The 18,226-nt window shown below is 41.1% G+C and overlaps 1 protein-coding gene across 2 annotated transcripts in view; it reads right to left on the bottom strand.

Moving 5' to 3' along the window:
• Window positions 1-18,226, bottom strand: part of SGPP2 (sphingosine-1-phosphate phosphatase 2) — an 83,619-nt gene that overhangs the window by 39,389 nt on the left and 26,004 nt on the right. The window contains exon 2 of one of the 2 annotated variants that reach the window (XM_073359951.2): window positions 5,378-5,536. In XM_073359951.2, coding sequence (XP_073216052.1) covers window positions 5,378-5,536 — 159 coding nt within the window. Of the gene's footprint in view, window positions 1-5,377; window positions 5,537-18,226 lie in introns of those variants that run through there. The other variant, XM_073359955.2, reaches the window with a different exon arrangement.

Raw genomic sequence — 18,226 nt, forward strand, 5'->3', positions numbered from 1 at the left:
CCTCTTGCTAGGTAACTTTGAGCAAATAATTATCCCCATTTTAAAGAGAGAGGTAACACCTATGTATCTGATAGGATGCTGGTGATTAATGTTTGTCAAGTCTTTTGAGATCCTCTGGTGGGTGGTATTATAGCAGTGCAATGTATTGGTTTACCCTCCTAATGAATGATGGATTATTCAGATGGATGGGTGTTCAGCACAGTATCTAAACCTTACTGTCCTAGAGCATATTGCAGAATTCTTATTTTTTCCCACAGCCACCATCAGCCTCATTGTTAACTGACTGACTGAAAGAGGAGAATTTATATGGCTGCCCAGTAACAATTGGTGGAGCTGCCAGGAAGATTTTATCCCTCACTGGCATTCAACTATGATAAGTACTGTATGCTGTGATCGAGGATGACTTGTGATTAAAGCTGGTCAAAAAAAATAGGATGTGTCAGGAAATGTTCCAAATATGTCAGTCACTGTTGTTCTGCAGGTCTCAAAAAGGGACAATTTTTCATTTATTCAAAATTTTTCATGACAATTGTTGTTGAACATTTTTAGTTTAAAAAAATGTGTGTGTGTTCTTTCCTTCTTCCTTTATTGTCGCCGAAAAAGGGAGGGAAAAGAAAAAAGAAAACCTGAGGCCCAATTTTTTGTTTTTCCAATTTTGTTGAAAAAAAGGAAATCTCTTTAAAAATTTAACTTCTTTACAAAAAGATTCTATTTTTTATAAAAGGCTGTTTTTGATCACATAATATTCAGTTGTAAAATGTCAATCAGCTCCACTCTTGTGTAAAATGCAAGCTGTGTGGTTTCATCAACAGGGAGGCACTACTTACAAAAGAAACTGATGATGGTTTTGCAAGAACTTGATACTGTAGAGGCCAATAACACTACTGTTGCACTCTTCATTGGAAATCATGTACAATCTAATTAACTGAGACCTGGAACCGTCCAAGGGCAAAACTGAAAAACGATTCAGAGAAGCTACAGATCATTTCAATTTCTTAGCTAATGACTGATCCTGAATGTAACAAGCATAGGTTGGGCATAGAAGAGAAGATGAACGGATGGAACACAATTTTCAGGGCCTTCCATCTCCTCTCGCATTCAGAATTGAAGATGCCAACTTCTGCCCCATGACTGTATTTGGGAAGGAGGTTTCACCACAGATTGTTGCATCAAAATAGTGGGAAGTTTTGACAGTAAAATCATGAAAGACAAGACAATGGGATTTGAAACTGTCAGTTTTTAAAAGATCTGCACTCCTGCCAGTCAGCTCAACACCAATCGAGTCTGTTTGCTGCTCAGTCAGAATGGTTTGGTTAAAACTTTATAACAGGCCAAGTGCTGATGGGGATAGTAAGTAGGTAAAAATGTACCATTATCCAAGAGCAGATAGAAAAGACTGATAATTCTAACTAGTTAATAGGGCTGGAGTCTCAATTAGCATGTCTGTGTTTTACTTATAGAATTGAAAGTGTTTCATTTTGGCAACATATGCATTGTTTTTGTGGAACAAACAGGTGGACAAAGTGAATCACGTAGTATGTGTATTCTGCATTTCATTTAATAAAACATTCCTGTGCTTTTTTTCCCTACAACCAGGAATTTTTTTTTCTTTGGTCCAGTTGGGAAAAAAAGTAACAACCCTTGTATATCCCATTCCTCTAGACTACTGTATGCTACAGGAACAAGGACCCCTAGGACAGGTTATAAAGGCCATGGGTAGTGCAGTGAATGCTGTTTATTGTTCAAAGGCTGTATGGCTTCACAACAAACCATCCAGTTGCATTTGCCAAATGGAATATATAATAATGCTTAGTATTCATAGTCTTTAACTAAATATAATGAAAATGTTTAAAAATAAAAACCTGTGAAAATCCATATTTTAAGTGTAAGCTTCCTTTTTCCTTTCATTGCCAAAGCCACAATGTATCACTTAGAAGTCAGAAACAAGCAATAACGGTAGCCCGTACAACCTAGTATTCTGACCTTGAATTATCTCTTGAATTCCACAGGGCTAGACCTGGTCAATACTTGGATAGGACCTGGTTTTCTTTAAAAGTGTCCCATGAGGAGATGTTAGCAGTTCAGTAGGAATCACTCTTCCCTCTGAATATCAAACCAGTGCCTATGTGTGGAATTAGAAAGTATTGTGATGCTGGAAGTGTCATCTGCCAAGGGGAGCAGTGGGGACAAAAAAAAAACTTAACTGGCTTCAAGACTGAGCTTGATAAATTTATGGAGGGGATGGTAAGACAGGACTGTCTACCACTGCATGTGGCCCACTGGCAACTTCCAGGAGCAAAAATCTCCAACTGCCAGAGATGGGCCACTAGATGGGGAAGGCTATGGGTTACTACAACGTGCAGGAGGTCAGACTAGATTATCATGATGGTCCCTTCTGACCTTAAAGTCTGAGTCTATCTTTTGACTGAGATGTAAAAAAGAGGCACTAATTACTTATTACAAGATTCTATGGCACTTTTCCAAAAAGAGTGGGAGTATTCCTGACCAGAGCCCAACTCTAATTATATGCTGTCCACCTACTCCTAGTTCCAGTTGAAGAATTTATTGTCTATAATTATAAGCAAAGAATGGCTGTTATCTTCCACTCCCGAAATGGTTGGATTTTAGTGGAAGACATACATAAGGCATATTACTTCCGAAGATATTTTATGGTGCCTTTCATTCAAAAAATATCAGACAGCCATGATAAAGACATGGAGAATTCCCATCAGAAAGGGCTTAAATTATATCAGTAGTTCCCAAACTTTTCAGGGTTGCATCTTCCTTACTCCTGTCCACACACCCATCAGCCAAGGCCAGGAGCAGGGCCACAGCTCCTGGGGGGTGGAGTGGAGTGGGGAAACATGGATAGGGTAAGGGGGCCGAAGCTGGGGGCAGGTTTGCGGCCAGGAGCAGTCTGCAGCTGGGGGCCAAGGCTGCAGCCAGGGCCAGGCGCATGGCTGGGACCCCGGCTGGGGGCGGGGACAAAGCAGAGCTGGGAGCAGAACGAGGCTGGGTGATGCTCCCTCACTGCCCCCTGTGGGGGCTGGCCTGAGCCCTGCTGCACCATCCCCCCCCTCCCTGAATGTCCTTCCGTGTCCTTTTAGGGGGGTGCCCCCTAAAGTTTGGTGACCACTGCTATACATCACAGACAAGTTTTCACTGACACTAAATTTCTCCCAGGCTAGTCTGGATGAGTGGCCGGATCCACTAATCTGTCTGTAGGAGATACTACAGAAAATAGCTGGATAAAAAAAAACAAACCTCACCTGCAATTAACCAAACCATTCACAATGGTGAAATGTGAATTTCAGACCTGGTTCAGCGTCACACCCAATCCAGATAATACATTTCTCTAAAGCTACTAACCAAATTCTTAAATGCTCCACTTTCGTGTTTAAAATGAAAAGATGTCCCTCCCTCCACCCTGATCAGATTACTGCTGTACAAATAGGATTGTAGTATTACAAAGAAAGAATTAATATCAACAAAACTGCAGTTATTAATGGGTAACCAGGCACGTTGTTATTCTTGTATTAACTCTTGTTAGCACTAGCCTGCAACTGTACCACTGTGTTTTGTGTTTTTCAAACATCTTCAAAAGTTATCAGACTGAAAATGGAATTAAAGCCTGCTCATTTGGGGGTATGATCTTATACGGACCGTGCACCACTGGTCACTTAACTCTTTACCACCGACTTCAATGGACACAGAATCAGAGCCCTTATTCTTTGTCTGAAATGAGATTATGGATATTTCTTTATTCAAATCCAGGCTCTGGATTCCCATTTTTCATGCCTACACACTGGATTCTGCTAGCATGAGGAGTTGGATATGAAAAAGGTTAAGTGAAAGAGATAAGGGTAACAGAGAGAAAATACTGCTGTATAAACTGGAAGGTTCTTAGACAAATCTGTCATACTGAAAAAGGAATGTTTTCTAGCTAGTCCTGCTGGAGAGCCTGTAAAAAGGAAGCAAACTGGTTATCGAATGGGGGGAAAATAAACATTCAAAATGTAATACCTTTAATAACTGGGTTTTGAAACCTTCAAGATGGTGACATTTCTCCCCCATAATGATATCTACCTCTCTCAAACTTCCCACTACCGTTGCTTCATAAACCTATTGTAATGACTTATTCTGTTTTACATACCATGATATTTAACCACCTACATGACACATGTAGTGTCAATTAGAAACAACACGTTTCTCGGAATTTTTTCTTCATCTGGCTCTCTTGAGAGAACTGTCACCACGGTCTGCTTGCTCCAGCAGAGGTCACAACTACACAGCTCTGCTCTCAATGTGCACTCAGTCATATCTGATCTACTGTAGTGACTAAAACATGTTAAAATAGGTATGAACTGGAATCCTTCCCCTCCTGTACATCAGTAGAATTGCTTACCAGGTTTCCATTAGGGTCAGTAATTTATACCTGTGCAAAGCTTCTGGTGACAATGTGACTGCATGGATATAATAAACTTAATTTGGCCTCAAGAATCTTTATGATTAGTGATGATGGAAGAAGGAAAGAACCCATCTTGACTCTCAGATCCCAGGCTTTGTTTGATGTACTGGCAGTTTGAAAACAACACCAGGTTTTTGCTTGTTGACTGAGTACCCAAGACACAGAATCACTGAGTGAAAATAGACCTGGAGCTCCAAAATGCTATTTTTACAGCCACTTTTACTCATAGACCCCCACTCCTAGAGTGGATAAAACAGCAAAGAGAAGTATGCCAAGTATGAACATGGCAATAAGTAGGTCTTCACTCTTTGTGATCTTTGATTAAAATTTGTAGCCATATATGATTACAGAAGTATTTATCACGGTTGCTCTGGACAAAACACAAATAATTTGCAATGGGCTGTTGGTGACTGTGGTGACCACTAACTCAAAATCAAGATATCAGATAAGGCTTTATCCATAGCTAGAATCAGAACAAATTCAAAAGAGCAACATTAAAATGAAATCCAAATGATAATTTCAAGTTTTAAATTAACATCAGTAGCATACTGGGGGCTTGGGGTAGAGAGAAATAGCCAAATATTTTAGATCTCTCATTGCCACTTTGGGGATAGGGAGAGTGGATGCATTCTATCTTTTTCATAGCTTGTGGTCACCTCTCTTCCCAGCTGCAAGTGCAACCATACTTCCAAATAGGAGTGATACAAGGTTGATTATGTGTCTTTGAAACAGTGTAAAGAAAATCCTTTTGTAAAATTAGTTTGAAAAATTATACTTGTGCTTCTGGAAGCATAATTCATTTTACTTTAGTTTTTGATAAAAACAAGACAATCAAAAGCCAGAAGTTGATTATTATGGTGTTACAGTAATGGAATTAATAAATGTATTAATAATCACATCCGTACTTACACACCACATCATTATCAGCCTCCTCGACACATCATGATTGATGTTCCAGTAGGTGAATGGAAGGAATGTGATGTAAAAAATTTCTTCACCCAAGGCAGATGAAAACTTGAACAGGTAGTAGTAGAAATAATTCTTCACAACATATTTCTGTGCACAATCCTGAAAGTGAAATGTTTTTAGCATGTTTCAGTAAACTTATTGAATTAAATTGTTAGCAGTGCAATTGTCAAGGTTCCTTCTCCACTCTGAACTCTAGGGTACAGTGGGGACCTGCATGAAAGAGCCCCTAAAATTATTCTTACCAGCTTAGATTAAAAACTTCCCCAAGGTACAGACTTTGCCTTGTCCTTGAACCCTATGCTGCCACCACCAAGCGCGTTAAACAAAGAACAGGGAAAGAGCCCACTTGGAGACATCTTCCCCCAAAATATCCCCCCCAAACCCTACACCCCCTTTCCTGGGGAAGGCTTGATAAAAATCCTTACCAATTTGTACAGGTGAACACAGACTCAAACCTTTGGATATTAAGAACAATGAAAAATCAATCAGGTTCTTAAAAGAAGAATTTTAATTAAAGAAAAGGTAAAAGAATCACCTCTGTAAAATCAGGATGGTAAATACTTTACAGGGTAATCAGATTTAAAACATAGAGAATCCCTCTAGGCAAAACCTTAAGTTACAAAAAGGCACAAAAACAGGAATATACATTCCATTCAGCACAGCTTATTTTACCAGCCATTTAACAAAAGGAAATCTAATGCATTTCTAGCTAGATTACTTACTGACAGAGTTTTTGAGACTGCATTCCTGATCTGTTCCTGGCAAAAGCATCACACAGACAGACAGACCCTTTGTTTCCCCCATTCCAGCTTTGAAAGTATCTTGTTTCCTCATTGGTCATTTTGGTCAGGTGCCAGGGAGGTTATTTTAGCTTCTTAACCCCTTACAGGTGAAAGGGGTTTGCCTCTGGTCAGGAAAAATTTTACAGCACTGTATACAGAAAGGTGGTTACCCTTTCCTTTATTTTTATGACAGCAATTTAAACAACTAGGGCTACAAACCAGTTTGCAATTCAAACAGCAATTTGGTGCAGTGAGACTCCAGAACTGTAGGTTTAGTTTTTCATATTAAAGTGAATTTTATAACTAACTGATGCATAGATGAAATGTGTTTTCCCTCCTCCCACAGTCAGTTATGACAAGTGATATACAGGAAGACAATTAGACACACGCACGCGCAAAGGTTCAGACCTGGACTAGTCTCTGTTTTTGGAGGGTCAGACGTGGAACCCTCCTGGCCCTACATTTAGGGAGCTTATGCAGCTTTAGATAAAAGGAAGAACTATTGCTCTTGACAGAAGAATGTGATGAGAAAGCAAAACCCAAAGATCAAATAGAATAGTAAATAAAGCAACTTGTGTTTTTGCGCTTTGCCTCACTGCCTAAGGAGACTGGATTAACAGTTGCCTTTATACATCCTGAAATTTGCCCTAGGATAGCAAGTGGTATCCCTCCTTTATAAACCATTTTTTACTTTCAACCTCCATTTTTCCCCAACTCTCTTATCCAGAGGGCCACAAACTCTGCCTCTATCTCAACGGGGAATTAAGCAACTGTGGAAATAGCATATCCTCTCCACCATGTGAGGTCCTGACAAGACGCTGCAGTGGGACAAGAAGATTGACGTAACTTTTTAAAAACTCAGTAAATGCTGTGCTTCGTGACACAGGTAATTTATAAGCTAAATTGCTTAAATTTAACTTGATTCAACTTTTAAAAGGGCTGCATGAGCAGATTGCAAAATGAGGTGGGTATCTGTGAACCAAGGGTAAGAAATAGTTCTCCTATTGTTATGTGCTTTAATACTCCCTGTTTTTCATCCCTCTCCTATTTTTTGTATGTCAATACACAACATGATTCTACAGAACAAAACCTTCCAGAGCACCCATCTCTTATAGTAGGTTATTACCTGTAATTGCCCTTTGAAGATGTACATCTTTAATGTTTGTTTATTGTGGTAGTTCCTAAGGTCCAACCAAGAATGGGCCCCATTGTGCTAGGCACTATACGAACATGGAGTTGCAGATAGTCTCTGCCCTGAAGAGTTTACAATCTAACTACAACAGAGTGAGCAGGGGGAGGAAAGAGAACGTCAAGCAGAGTGAACAATGTGATGGTAAGCGTTCTATTAGTTCTACCATTTTTTTGGTAGGGAGATCAGTTAATGGAAAGAAAAGTGAAGGGAGAGGGGATGCTGAAGGGAAGTGAGCTGAGGGGGTGGCAGGGGAGTGTAGCTGAGATGAAGAGACTTTGGGGGAACAGGTGGGAGAGTTGGAGTAAACAGCCAATCAGGGCAGGGCAGAGAACACCCAATCAAAACTGAAATGCTCTGAACGTCCAGCTTTGGCTGCTCGTGCAGCTGCTCCTACCTGCTGAAGGAAGAACAGGAGGACTTGTGGCACCTTACAGACTAACAAATTTATTTGACCATAAGCTTTCGTGGGCTACAGCCCACTTCATCAGATGCATTCAGTGGAAAATACAGTAAGACTATTTTATATACACAGAGAACATGAAACAATGGGTATTACCATGCACACTATAATGAGAGTGATCAGTTAAAGGTGAGCTATTACCAGCAGAAGAGAGAAGGAAAAACAAAAACAAAAAAAAATTCTTTTGTAGTGATGATCAAGATGGGCCACTTCCACAAGTACTCCTGTTCTTTTTGCGGATACAGACTAACACGGCTGCTACTCTGAAACCTGTCCTACCTGCTGGAGTCTCTGCTTAGCTCCTCTCTGCATTTTTCCCCCCTAAGGCCATGTGGTGAGGGAGGAGGGGAGAGAGGGTTAGGCCCCACCTGACTGCTAGTTTCCCCAGAATGGGGGGATCCTCCACTGCACAGTTCTGGGTCTGGAGGGTGTTGGCTGAGGTGTGGCTGCTCAAGGCGATCTACCGCCCCAGGCAAAACATCAGTGTGCCACTCCCCTCCCACAGGCCTAGGGCAGCAGAAATTGGCCCAGCCACCTCTCCATTATGATGGTGGGACAGCTGAGCCAAATTTGAGTAAGCGGCATTGTGTCCTGACACACTGGGTCACACCGGGTCACACCACCATTCAAATAGTGCCCAGATGCCCCTCTGTCATGACAGAGAAAACCTATAATAAACAGCTTACATGTATGTCTAACTTATCAGGCCATCACCCGTCTTCCACATGGAGACCCTGATGGGACTTCTAGTACTACAGGCTCTGTCACAGGGCCTGTCACTTCGTCACAATCTTATGTCAGTTCTTACATTAAGTGTAAGTGACTCCCTCCCTAGGTCAGGGCAGTCGCTTTACATAGTTTCTAGTCCTTTGTCTGCTTGACCTCTTGACCCAGGTCACACTAGTATATGATATTCTCCCTATGCATAAAGCTTCCACAGGTTTATTACCTGTATTTTTTCCCATAGTTGGGATTTGCATTAATTATTCCTTGTTGTCTTTAGCTCCTACAGAAGCACTGTTTAGCTTTAGCTCACCCACTAACAATACAATCACAGACAAGCCCATAAAGATACACATAACTTATAAACTTGATACAGTAGTCTTTAAATGTAACATCTGTCATATCTCTCCACATAATCACTGAATATTTCATATTCCCAAAGCATTACATCTGTCACACATAGCATACAAAGCCCCTGACATTTGTCACCAAAACTAGCTTCCAAAAAAACTGAGGACTAAATTGATGATCTATTCGTGGATCTGAAATAATCATGCTATTCCCACTGCATGAAGATACAAGCCACTGGAAGGGAGAGGTCCACTAGGGGAAGCCCCTGATACTTCCTCAAACTCAGTCCACTGATGTCTCTCACTCCTAACTCTGTGGGAAACTGACAAACTAGCCACACTGCAAAACTCTGGAAATAAGACAGTGGACAGTGTAGTCTGGAGACTTATAACTTGTAAAAGAGACAATAAGCATAAAAAACAGATGGATGCACAGATTCATTTCAGCAGAATAACGGTCAAGTGTCAGATGTACCTTTTAAAAAAAATATCACCCACATCAGATGTGGCACATCAGGGAAATGACACAGACTGAGCAGGCAAAGATGTGAAGAGCTGGGTTAAAAATCTCATTCCTGACTGGAGGGAAATTAGATGTCAGAAGAGAGATAGTACATGAAAGGCACACAGACACTAAGATTGAGTCAAGTCACTACACAGTGTGTAAATGGAGTTGGGCAAGGGAGTAGATGCTATATCTGTGCAGCTGAACTCCACTTATGTTAAGGGATTAATCAATTATGTCTGAGCAGCCATCACCCACCTACACAAAGTAGGCTTAAACATCCATGCGGTTGTGAAATGGTATGAGGAGCAGTTTTCTGACAGTGACAAAAGCTAAATAATTTTTCAGTAGTAGAATTAGTTGAGAGGTTTCCAATGAAATTATTTTTCATCAGAAAATGCTGATTTGTCGAAACCAAAGATTTTGAAGAAACATACTAGTTTCAATGAACCTTTCATTGGGAAAGGTTTCTCAGAACCATGGTGGGGGTGGAAGGGGAAATGACAAAGACCAACCCCAGAACAGTCTATAGCCCAGTGGTGAGAGCACTCACTTGAGGTGTGGCCTATTGGCTTTTCTGGGGTAGGTCTCTCTCAATCTCTCCTGTTTGGAGCTGTTCCACTTTCTATTCATTTATTAAATCTGGGTCTTCCACACCCCACATAAGTGTCTTAATCACTGGGCTAGAGTCAGCCTCTCTTTCGCTCAATGAATAATTTACACAAAGTGGAACAGCTCAAACCTCAAATCTGTCAGCCACCCAAACACTCTCCTCATGGCTATGCCAGGCCCTGCTTTGCCTTGAAGGTTCATAATAGGTGCACTCCAGTCCCCAAGTCCGTTTGAAGCATACTTCTGTAGTATTCTGTTTCTTAGCTACTGAACACTCACAGAATTACGAGGTCAGCTGTCCTCAGGGGAACCATGTACCCACTGGCTTGAATGATCCAATTCAGGGTCAGCTCCTTATACAATACCACCGCATTGAGTCATATTTATAAGTTTATTATCAAAAAGATTTAAGACATAGTGAGTAAGGATAATGGAAACAGAAGGGGTTACATATAAAGTAAAATCATTGTATGATTCTTAAAGCTTTACTTTAACGGGCGAATCATTTGTCTAAAGAAGCATATCTCATCCCAAATGTCCTTTGCAGCATTTGCAACCAAGGCTGGTTGGGATCCCATTTTCATGAATGTACAGGCACTGTCCATTTACTTCCTTGGTGCAGAATTAGGGGGTGTCTCCTTGCCTTCTACTTTTATCACCAGAGTTCACAGTCTGCCCTCAGAGACAGCAGAGCCCATCACTTATTTTTCCTGCTGATTGCATATCCTCCTGTTGCTTAAGTCCCCACAGGTTAAACAACTAGGAAGCAGTTCAAAATTCAACTCTGGCAAAGATGCACCTTCTCAATAGCGTTTAGGCTGAGATTTTCAAAGCTCCTGTGGAATCTGGACACCCATTTCCCATTAATTTTAAAAAGGAATTAGGCAGCCAAATCCCTTTGTCTGCTTTGAAAATATCAGCAGGCCTTCAACAGGGGAGTGTGTGTTTACCTCAATTTACTGTGACAAAGCTCCTCTGCCGCCTTGGTGGATCCTGTGCTTTTTGGCAGATTTGCTTGCCTCAGAGGTTCACAGCAGCCCTCAGTTTGGCCACTTCTGCTGGAGTCTCAAACCCACCATTCACTCAGCTAACCTCATCACTGTTTTCCATTTCCCCCATGCCAGCCAATCTCTGCAGTACTCTGAAACCTACAGTCTCTGTTGTCCCACCCAGTGAGTCAGGGACAGGGCAGATCCCTTTCCAAATTAGGGCTTCCTTTCTAGTGTTTCCTCACAGACCAGGTCAACTCCTCTTACATCTAATCAGGAGTTGGGGGGGATGGAGGGAACCCAGGCCCACCCTCTACACTGGGTTCCAGCCCAGAGCCCTGTGGATAGCAACTGTCTACAATATTCCCTGTATCAGCTGCATGACAGTTACAACTCTCTAGGCTACTTCCCCAAGGCCTTCCCCTAGCACCTTCTTTATTCTCACTGCAGGATCTTCCACCTGATCATGCTTGTACTCTTCAGTCCTCCAGAAGCACACCCCCACACTAACTCATGGGAGGTCCTTTTTAAAGCAGGTGTTGTGATTAGCCTGCCTGCCATAATTGATTCTAGTAAGTTCTTAATTGGCTCCAGGTGTCTTAATTAGCTTGCATGTCTTAATTGGTTCTAGCAGGTTCCTGATTGCTTTAAGGCACTTCCTGCCCTGGTTACTCAGGGAACAAAAAACTATTCATCCAACAGCCAGTCCATTTGCTTTCTACTAGACTCCTATACCTTCCTGATCTGTGTCTGTCACATTACATAAAGTTGCAAACGGTCTTTGGACAGTGAGGGGGGAAGATAAGAAACAAGGAAAATCTGCATTTGAGCAAACAGAGGTAAGAAGAAACAGTGTTCATTCTCTTTCACTACTAGGAACCATGTTGCCTTCTTTTCTGTTTGAATAAACTTTGCTTTGAGGGGTAACCTTCAGGAAAATGCATCTCAAAGTGGGGCTGGACTAGAAAAGTGAGAGGCAAAACCATGCTAAGTTCTCTCTCCCTATTCATAGCTCTCTTTTCTCCTAAGAAGACAAAAGAAGTAGTCATTAGACTTTGGGAGCAGATCCTAGCCTGAGAGTTTGGTCAGCAGTGTTACTGGAAATATGGTAAGGGACTTCTCCTTGAACCAAGTCTAGAGTGTTATGTTTAGAAAGAGTTTAATCTTTATTTTCCTTGTAACCATTTCTGACTTTAATGCTTGATTTCTTCTACTCACTTGAAATCTCCCTCTCTCTGTAAATAAATGCACTTATTTTATTCTTTCATTAAAATTAATCCAGTGTTGTGACTTGTTTGGATAACTTCATTTAAGGTAAAAGCGGCCAAGAGTCCTGTGGCACCTTATAGACTAATAGAACGTAAGCTTCTGTGGGTGAATACCCACTTTGTCGGATGCATGTATTAAACATGCATTTAAGGTAGCAGACTGTTGTTATGTTGATGCCCTTAAAGGGGCAAGGGACTTAATACAACTGGACTGTCCAGGAGAGGGTTGGACAGTGCAAAGCTCACCTTTTTGAGGGGAAATCTGGGACTGGGAGTGTGCTGGGGGTCACCTGCACCTAGTAACCAAAGCTGATGGAAGCCAGAGAGTGGCTGGTGTTTACTGACAGGCGGCTAGAGTCAGAGCTTCTGGACCAGAGCTGTGGCTATATGCAGACACTCAGGGTGTGACCTGCACGTAGGTTGGGAACTACAACAGCAAAGCGGTGGGAGGCATCTCAGATTGCAGGGCAAGTGGGGAATCAACCCCTCACTGGTCTGGATTACATCCTGGAATGTTATGCAGCTGTAATTCTTTTAGTAATTGTCTGAGGATGATAGTAGCAAGAAACCTAAAGGAGCTGCATCCATTCAACTAACTCGTCTAAGAAAAGATCATTTATTTAAATTATCTTTAGATAGACAAGAGACAGAAAAGAAGAAGTCAGTGTTCTTGAAACACCAATTTGATGGGCTTATTCCCCCATGTATTAGTATTAGAAGTCATATATTAGTAACAGACATCTCCATAAGTAAACTTAACAGTTCTGCAGCACTGAATGAATTAAGGAAGAATCATGCTCAATATCTTGAGTCTAGTATGCCAATTAGAAACAACATGGACTAATTAGCAACTATGGTGCTTTGTGTCTAATATCATTAAACTGTATTTGGACATACTTATGCTTATCCCAAAAGAATCCTCACTCCTTAGTGTGCTCATTCTCCATTAAGCAACAATCTTTGTGTTAGGAATTGTGTGCTCATGTGTCTTAAATTGAAAATGAGCAGCACACTCCCAAGGTCAGTTATTCAATTCTTAAGAAATCAGATAAAGACTGTTGTAATTAAAGTTATTTAAAAATAGAACTGGCCCAAAAATGGAAACAGTTCTGTAAAAACTGTTGGTTTTATTGACTTCTCAGGATTTGAAGTGGATCCATTTGGGGAATTTTTTTTCATTATTCTTTCCTCATCCCCAGTAGAATCTGCTTGAGATATTTATTATGTCATTATCTCTCTCTCACTAACACTATAGAGTAGCATAGGGTGTAGGAACTTGTTACTCTGGACTGCACTGTTTGTTACTTTCCTTCATTTAGATACACTTTTTTCTTAAAATGTTTGTGTGATAGTTCTGGCATTCACACCTGTTTGCTTCCTAGGGAAATGGTAGCTTACAGTAACATGGTCTGTCATGAGTAGTAGTAGACTTGAACAAGCTTTGAGATTTATCACTTCATTAATACTTGATCTGCATTTCTCTGGTGGCCCCAGCAGTTTCAGCATAAATTAAGCTTTTAAAAAAATAGTTTCTAACCCTTATGGTTATGAAATACTCTGAGCATGGGAGGCCCATAAGCAAAATTAGATCAGTCCCTTTAAGAGGTGGAACCTCCTCACATTCATTTCCATAGGGTGCTAACTATGATAACATTTACTATTTCTTGACAATCATTTCAGAATAAAGCTGGGATCGTGGTAGGAGCTTTGGTAGAGCACAGTCCCCTTTTTACCCCCTGTCTAACCCTGGCATGGGATTTCTGTGGGAGCTAATCCCATTTTAAGACCGCTGAAGCACTTGAATCACTACTTTATACAGAAAGTTATTGCAATTAATTTCGGTGAACATTTACATTCTCTCATGTTCATAGCAGTTTATCCCTCCAACCTCTTCTTAAGAATAGTTCATTTAAATAATTTGTGAGTCTCCTGAGACAGTCTAAAAATTGTTTTTACTTAACCTACGGAAGTGATTTGATGTCTTTAATATTCTATGAGGTATGTTTTTAATAATTTAGCACACAGCCCACTTGGCTCAGGGAGGGAGAGGCATCCAGCTGAGTTGTAATTGGTTTTGTACAAATACCATGCACAAAAGTGTAGTGGAAATGGGAATTTTAAGAACACTTTTGGAAAGGGTTTGAGTATAATACCCCAGGACATAGTTCGATTTGAAAAAATCAACTCAGAAAACAAAATTGCACATTCATAAGATGCAGTGCTACCTGAATATGTAGCTCTGATTAAGTTAACCACATTTATAGGAACCAGTTAACCACTTGAGTCCTTCCTAATGCACTGGCAGGTAGGAGTGGGGAAAATGTACATTTATTTCTGGCTTCAGTGCAACACCAGGTAGCTACACTGATATGCTGATGTTCCAGTGGAACATCTTACCCTTCAGTATAATGTTACTAAATTCTGCTTCTAGCAAGAAGCGATGGCAGAAGTCTGCAGGGAAAGGATAAGAGACCAAACAAATTCCAGCAGAGCCACACTCAAACTATTACTATAGGCTATCAGGACACAGTTTTGTGTGCAAATGGTAAAATATATCCATCGTTTATAATTATAGACCAAATGTTATTTTTGTCCCTGTTCATTCAATATTTTCTCCCTAAGTTAAACGATTATAAATAAAACGAAGGCAGCTATTGGTAATGACAATTTGATAGTTTTCACCCCCCTCAAAATAAAGTCTGTCTTTTTCCATGGGAGTGAGGAGAAAATCTCTGCTATCCATGACTGTAACCCACCTGAAATGTATTATAGATGTAGTTTATTAAGGTGTGTCATGACTTGGGGAATCTATGTACAATTTATGAGTTCCTGTTGAAGATTCTGAACTCTGCATATATATCTTTGTCTATAAACTCCATTTTGAATAATGAGCTTGTCTGCCTTCTCCCTTGTCTTCTCATCTCCATGTTGGACTGAAATTCCAAGAGGGTAGTGACACAGGACTAACAATGAGGGTTGCTAAACCTTGATGATCCTCTATTCGCGTAGAAGCCTCTTTGGACAAAAAGTTGGCTACCACCCAGAAAAACCAGTCAGCTCAGGTGTGCTGATAACTAAGCAACAAATTGCCTGATGGGGACTGGCCACCTGAAGAAAAGGTTGATCAGCAGGTCACCTGACAAAGGGGACAAACAGTTATAAGAGAAGAAAGGGGTCTCTGACTAGCCATTTTAGAAAGAGAGGGAGAAGAGACCAGAAAGCTGGCTACAGGAGTAAGAGGTGAGTCACATTATTCCAAAGGAGAAGCTATATGCAGGAGGGAAGGGTGAGAGGAGAGATGCTGGACAATTTAAAAGACTCTGACCTGAGCCCCCAAAATGCTCAAGGGTGGTGAGGAAATAGAGACAAATGCATACAGGTGTTTTGTCTAGCTTTGTATATTTATTGTGATAGGGCCTTTACAAAGCCTGTATGTTATGTGCTTCAACTATCCCTGGAAAGGTAACTGGTAAATCCAAAACCTTGGAGCACTAGGGAAGGGTATACTTATGCTGGTGGGGAATCCAGCACTAGTGTCAGGGCCTAGGCAGCTGAACTGTGGTGTCTCAGCTCTGTGAAAGGGTGCTAGATGGAAAATCTGTCCCCTTAGTATGTGCCTAGAAACCCGGTGTCTCAGGCAGTTCCTGGATTCTGCTTGGGCTCAGGAAGCCTAAAAGTGCAAGAGTCCAATGTGGTAGGACCCAAATACAGCAGCCTAGTGAGTGTCCACCAGGCAAAGATTTACCAAGGCTGTGACAAGATGTAATGTAGCTGCCTACCTAAAATACTTCTGATCCAGGTGTCGGGGATATGGGTAAATTCTACATTGGGGGGGCGGGGGGAGAACAGAGCATAGTTTGCTTTCCAGATGAGGTTGCACTAATGGAAAGAAACATTTTTATTTGTCAATTGAGCAAGTCTAATTCAGACTCATTGATGCCTTTGTGAATAAGACTCCCTTTTCAGCCTAGAATAGAGCTTTATGTTCCATGTGACTGAGATTCAGTCAGCACAAATGAAGTGCACATACCCATCATTCAGGGTTAACCACATGGTTCAGGAAAAAATCCAAGCTGTGCTGTAGGCTCTCTCACCTTGTGGTCTGGCCAACCCCCTAAAGTCGTGAGCTCTACTGCCCCCTACTTTGTTTGGGTTTAGATATGCCCAAGATGTCAAAGCATTGTTCTATTTGTAACAATTGAAAAGTTCTTTTCAAATTAAAAATACAACTGTTTCCTGAATGTTTAGGACTTAAAAGCTAGACAAATGTGTAAAATCAGTTTCTCCTTTGCTTGCCAGCCAATGCTAAAGTTTTGTGTGTGCAAGTGGTAGCCTAGCCTGGGGAGGAGAAATACTGAACACTAAATGCAGCTCATAATGCTGTTTTATGCAATTGGCTTCAAATTCTTAGGCAGCATAACGATCGCCATTTACACTTGCTGTGAGATGTATTATCAAACTGAGCGAATAACTGATTTTTTCAGTTCAGAGGGGGAGTGTACCCAGCCCCCCAAAATCAGTTCAGTTAAACCATATATATCTTTATTTTTCTCACTAATATGAAAACAAATAGTTTACAGTTGAATGACACATTTTGCTCAAACCCAAAAAGAAAATTCAGTTTTTCATTTCATTTGGGGTATTTTTTTTAATTTAACTTTTTTTAACTGACCATTTTAGTAAGTTAAAACTATTTTGACTTAGAAAAAAATCATTTTCAGCCATATCTATTTGACAAATTCACAACTACCTTTGGTGCTCAAGGAAAAAAATGTATTTTTCAGCAAATTTATTATTCCCACCTTCCACCCCAAATCATCAGGTTCTAATTGTCAACAGTTGTAGCAGAAACGCACTATACTGAACTTAGATCTTGGCAGATAAATACCTTTCAGAGTTCATCCTGGCTTCTATACATGTTAATTAAAACGATTTTTAGTAGGGGGGGGTAGAGAATGTTAAATTTACAAAGGTTTTTCTTGTTTAACAGTGAGTTGAGGAGGGAAAACATGTATGGAAACACAGACACCTGTCTGAAATCCTGGAAATATGATAGAAATATAGTTTTAAGTGACCTAGCTGGAGTCTAAGTACTTTGGATGATTAAAATTTAGGATGGCTGGTCTAAGGGTCAACAACATTGAAGGACAACTTACTCTTTACACTGAAGCCTCCGCCCTGGTCTACACTATGGGGTTAGGTTGAATTTAGCCATGTTAGGTCTATTTTAAAATTAATGCAACCACACAACCAACCCTGTTCCGTTGACCTAAAAGGCTCTTAAAATCGACTTCTGTACTGCTCCCCGGAGAGGGGAGTACTACTAAAAATTGACTTTTCTGGGTCGAATTTGGGGTAGTGCAGATGCAATTGGCCTCCGGGAGCTATCCCAGGGTGTTCCAATGTGACCAATCTGGACAGCACTTTCAACTCCGATGCACTAGCCAGGTACAAAGAAAAAGCCCTGGGAAATTTTGAATTTCATTTCCTGTTTGGTCAGCATGGCGAGCTCAGCAGCACAAGTGACCATGCAGTCCCTCCAGAATTGCAAACGAGCTCCAGCATAGACCGAAAGGGAGACACTGAATCTGATTGCTGTATGGGGAGAAGAATCTGTGCAGGCTGAACTCCGATCAAAAAGAAGAAATGCTAATATACATGCCAAAATTGCACAGGGCATGGTGGAGAGAGGCTACAACGGGGACACACAGCAGTGCCACGTGAAAGTCAAGGAGCTCAGGCAAGCTTACCACAAGACAAAGGAGGCAAACTGTCACTCTGGGTCAGAGCCCCATATATGCTGCTTCTGTGATCAGCTGCATGGCATTCTAGGGGGGGACCCTACCACTACCCCACCACTGTCCGTGGACACGTGCAAGGGGGGAGTCTCACACCACAGGAAGGAGGA

Source organism: Lepidochelys kempii, chromosome 9 (genome assembly GCF_965140285.1).
Source record: "Lepidochelys kempii isolate rLepKem1 chromosome 9, rLepKem1.hap1, whole genome shotgun sequence".
NCBI lineage: Eukaryota > Metazoa > Chordata > Testudines > Cheloniidae > Lepidochelys > Lepidochelys kempii.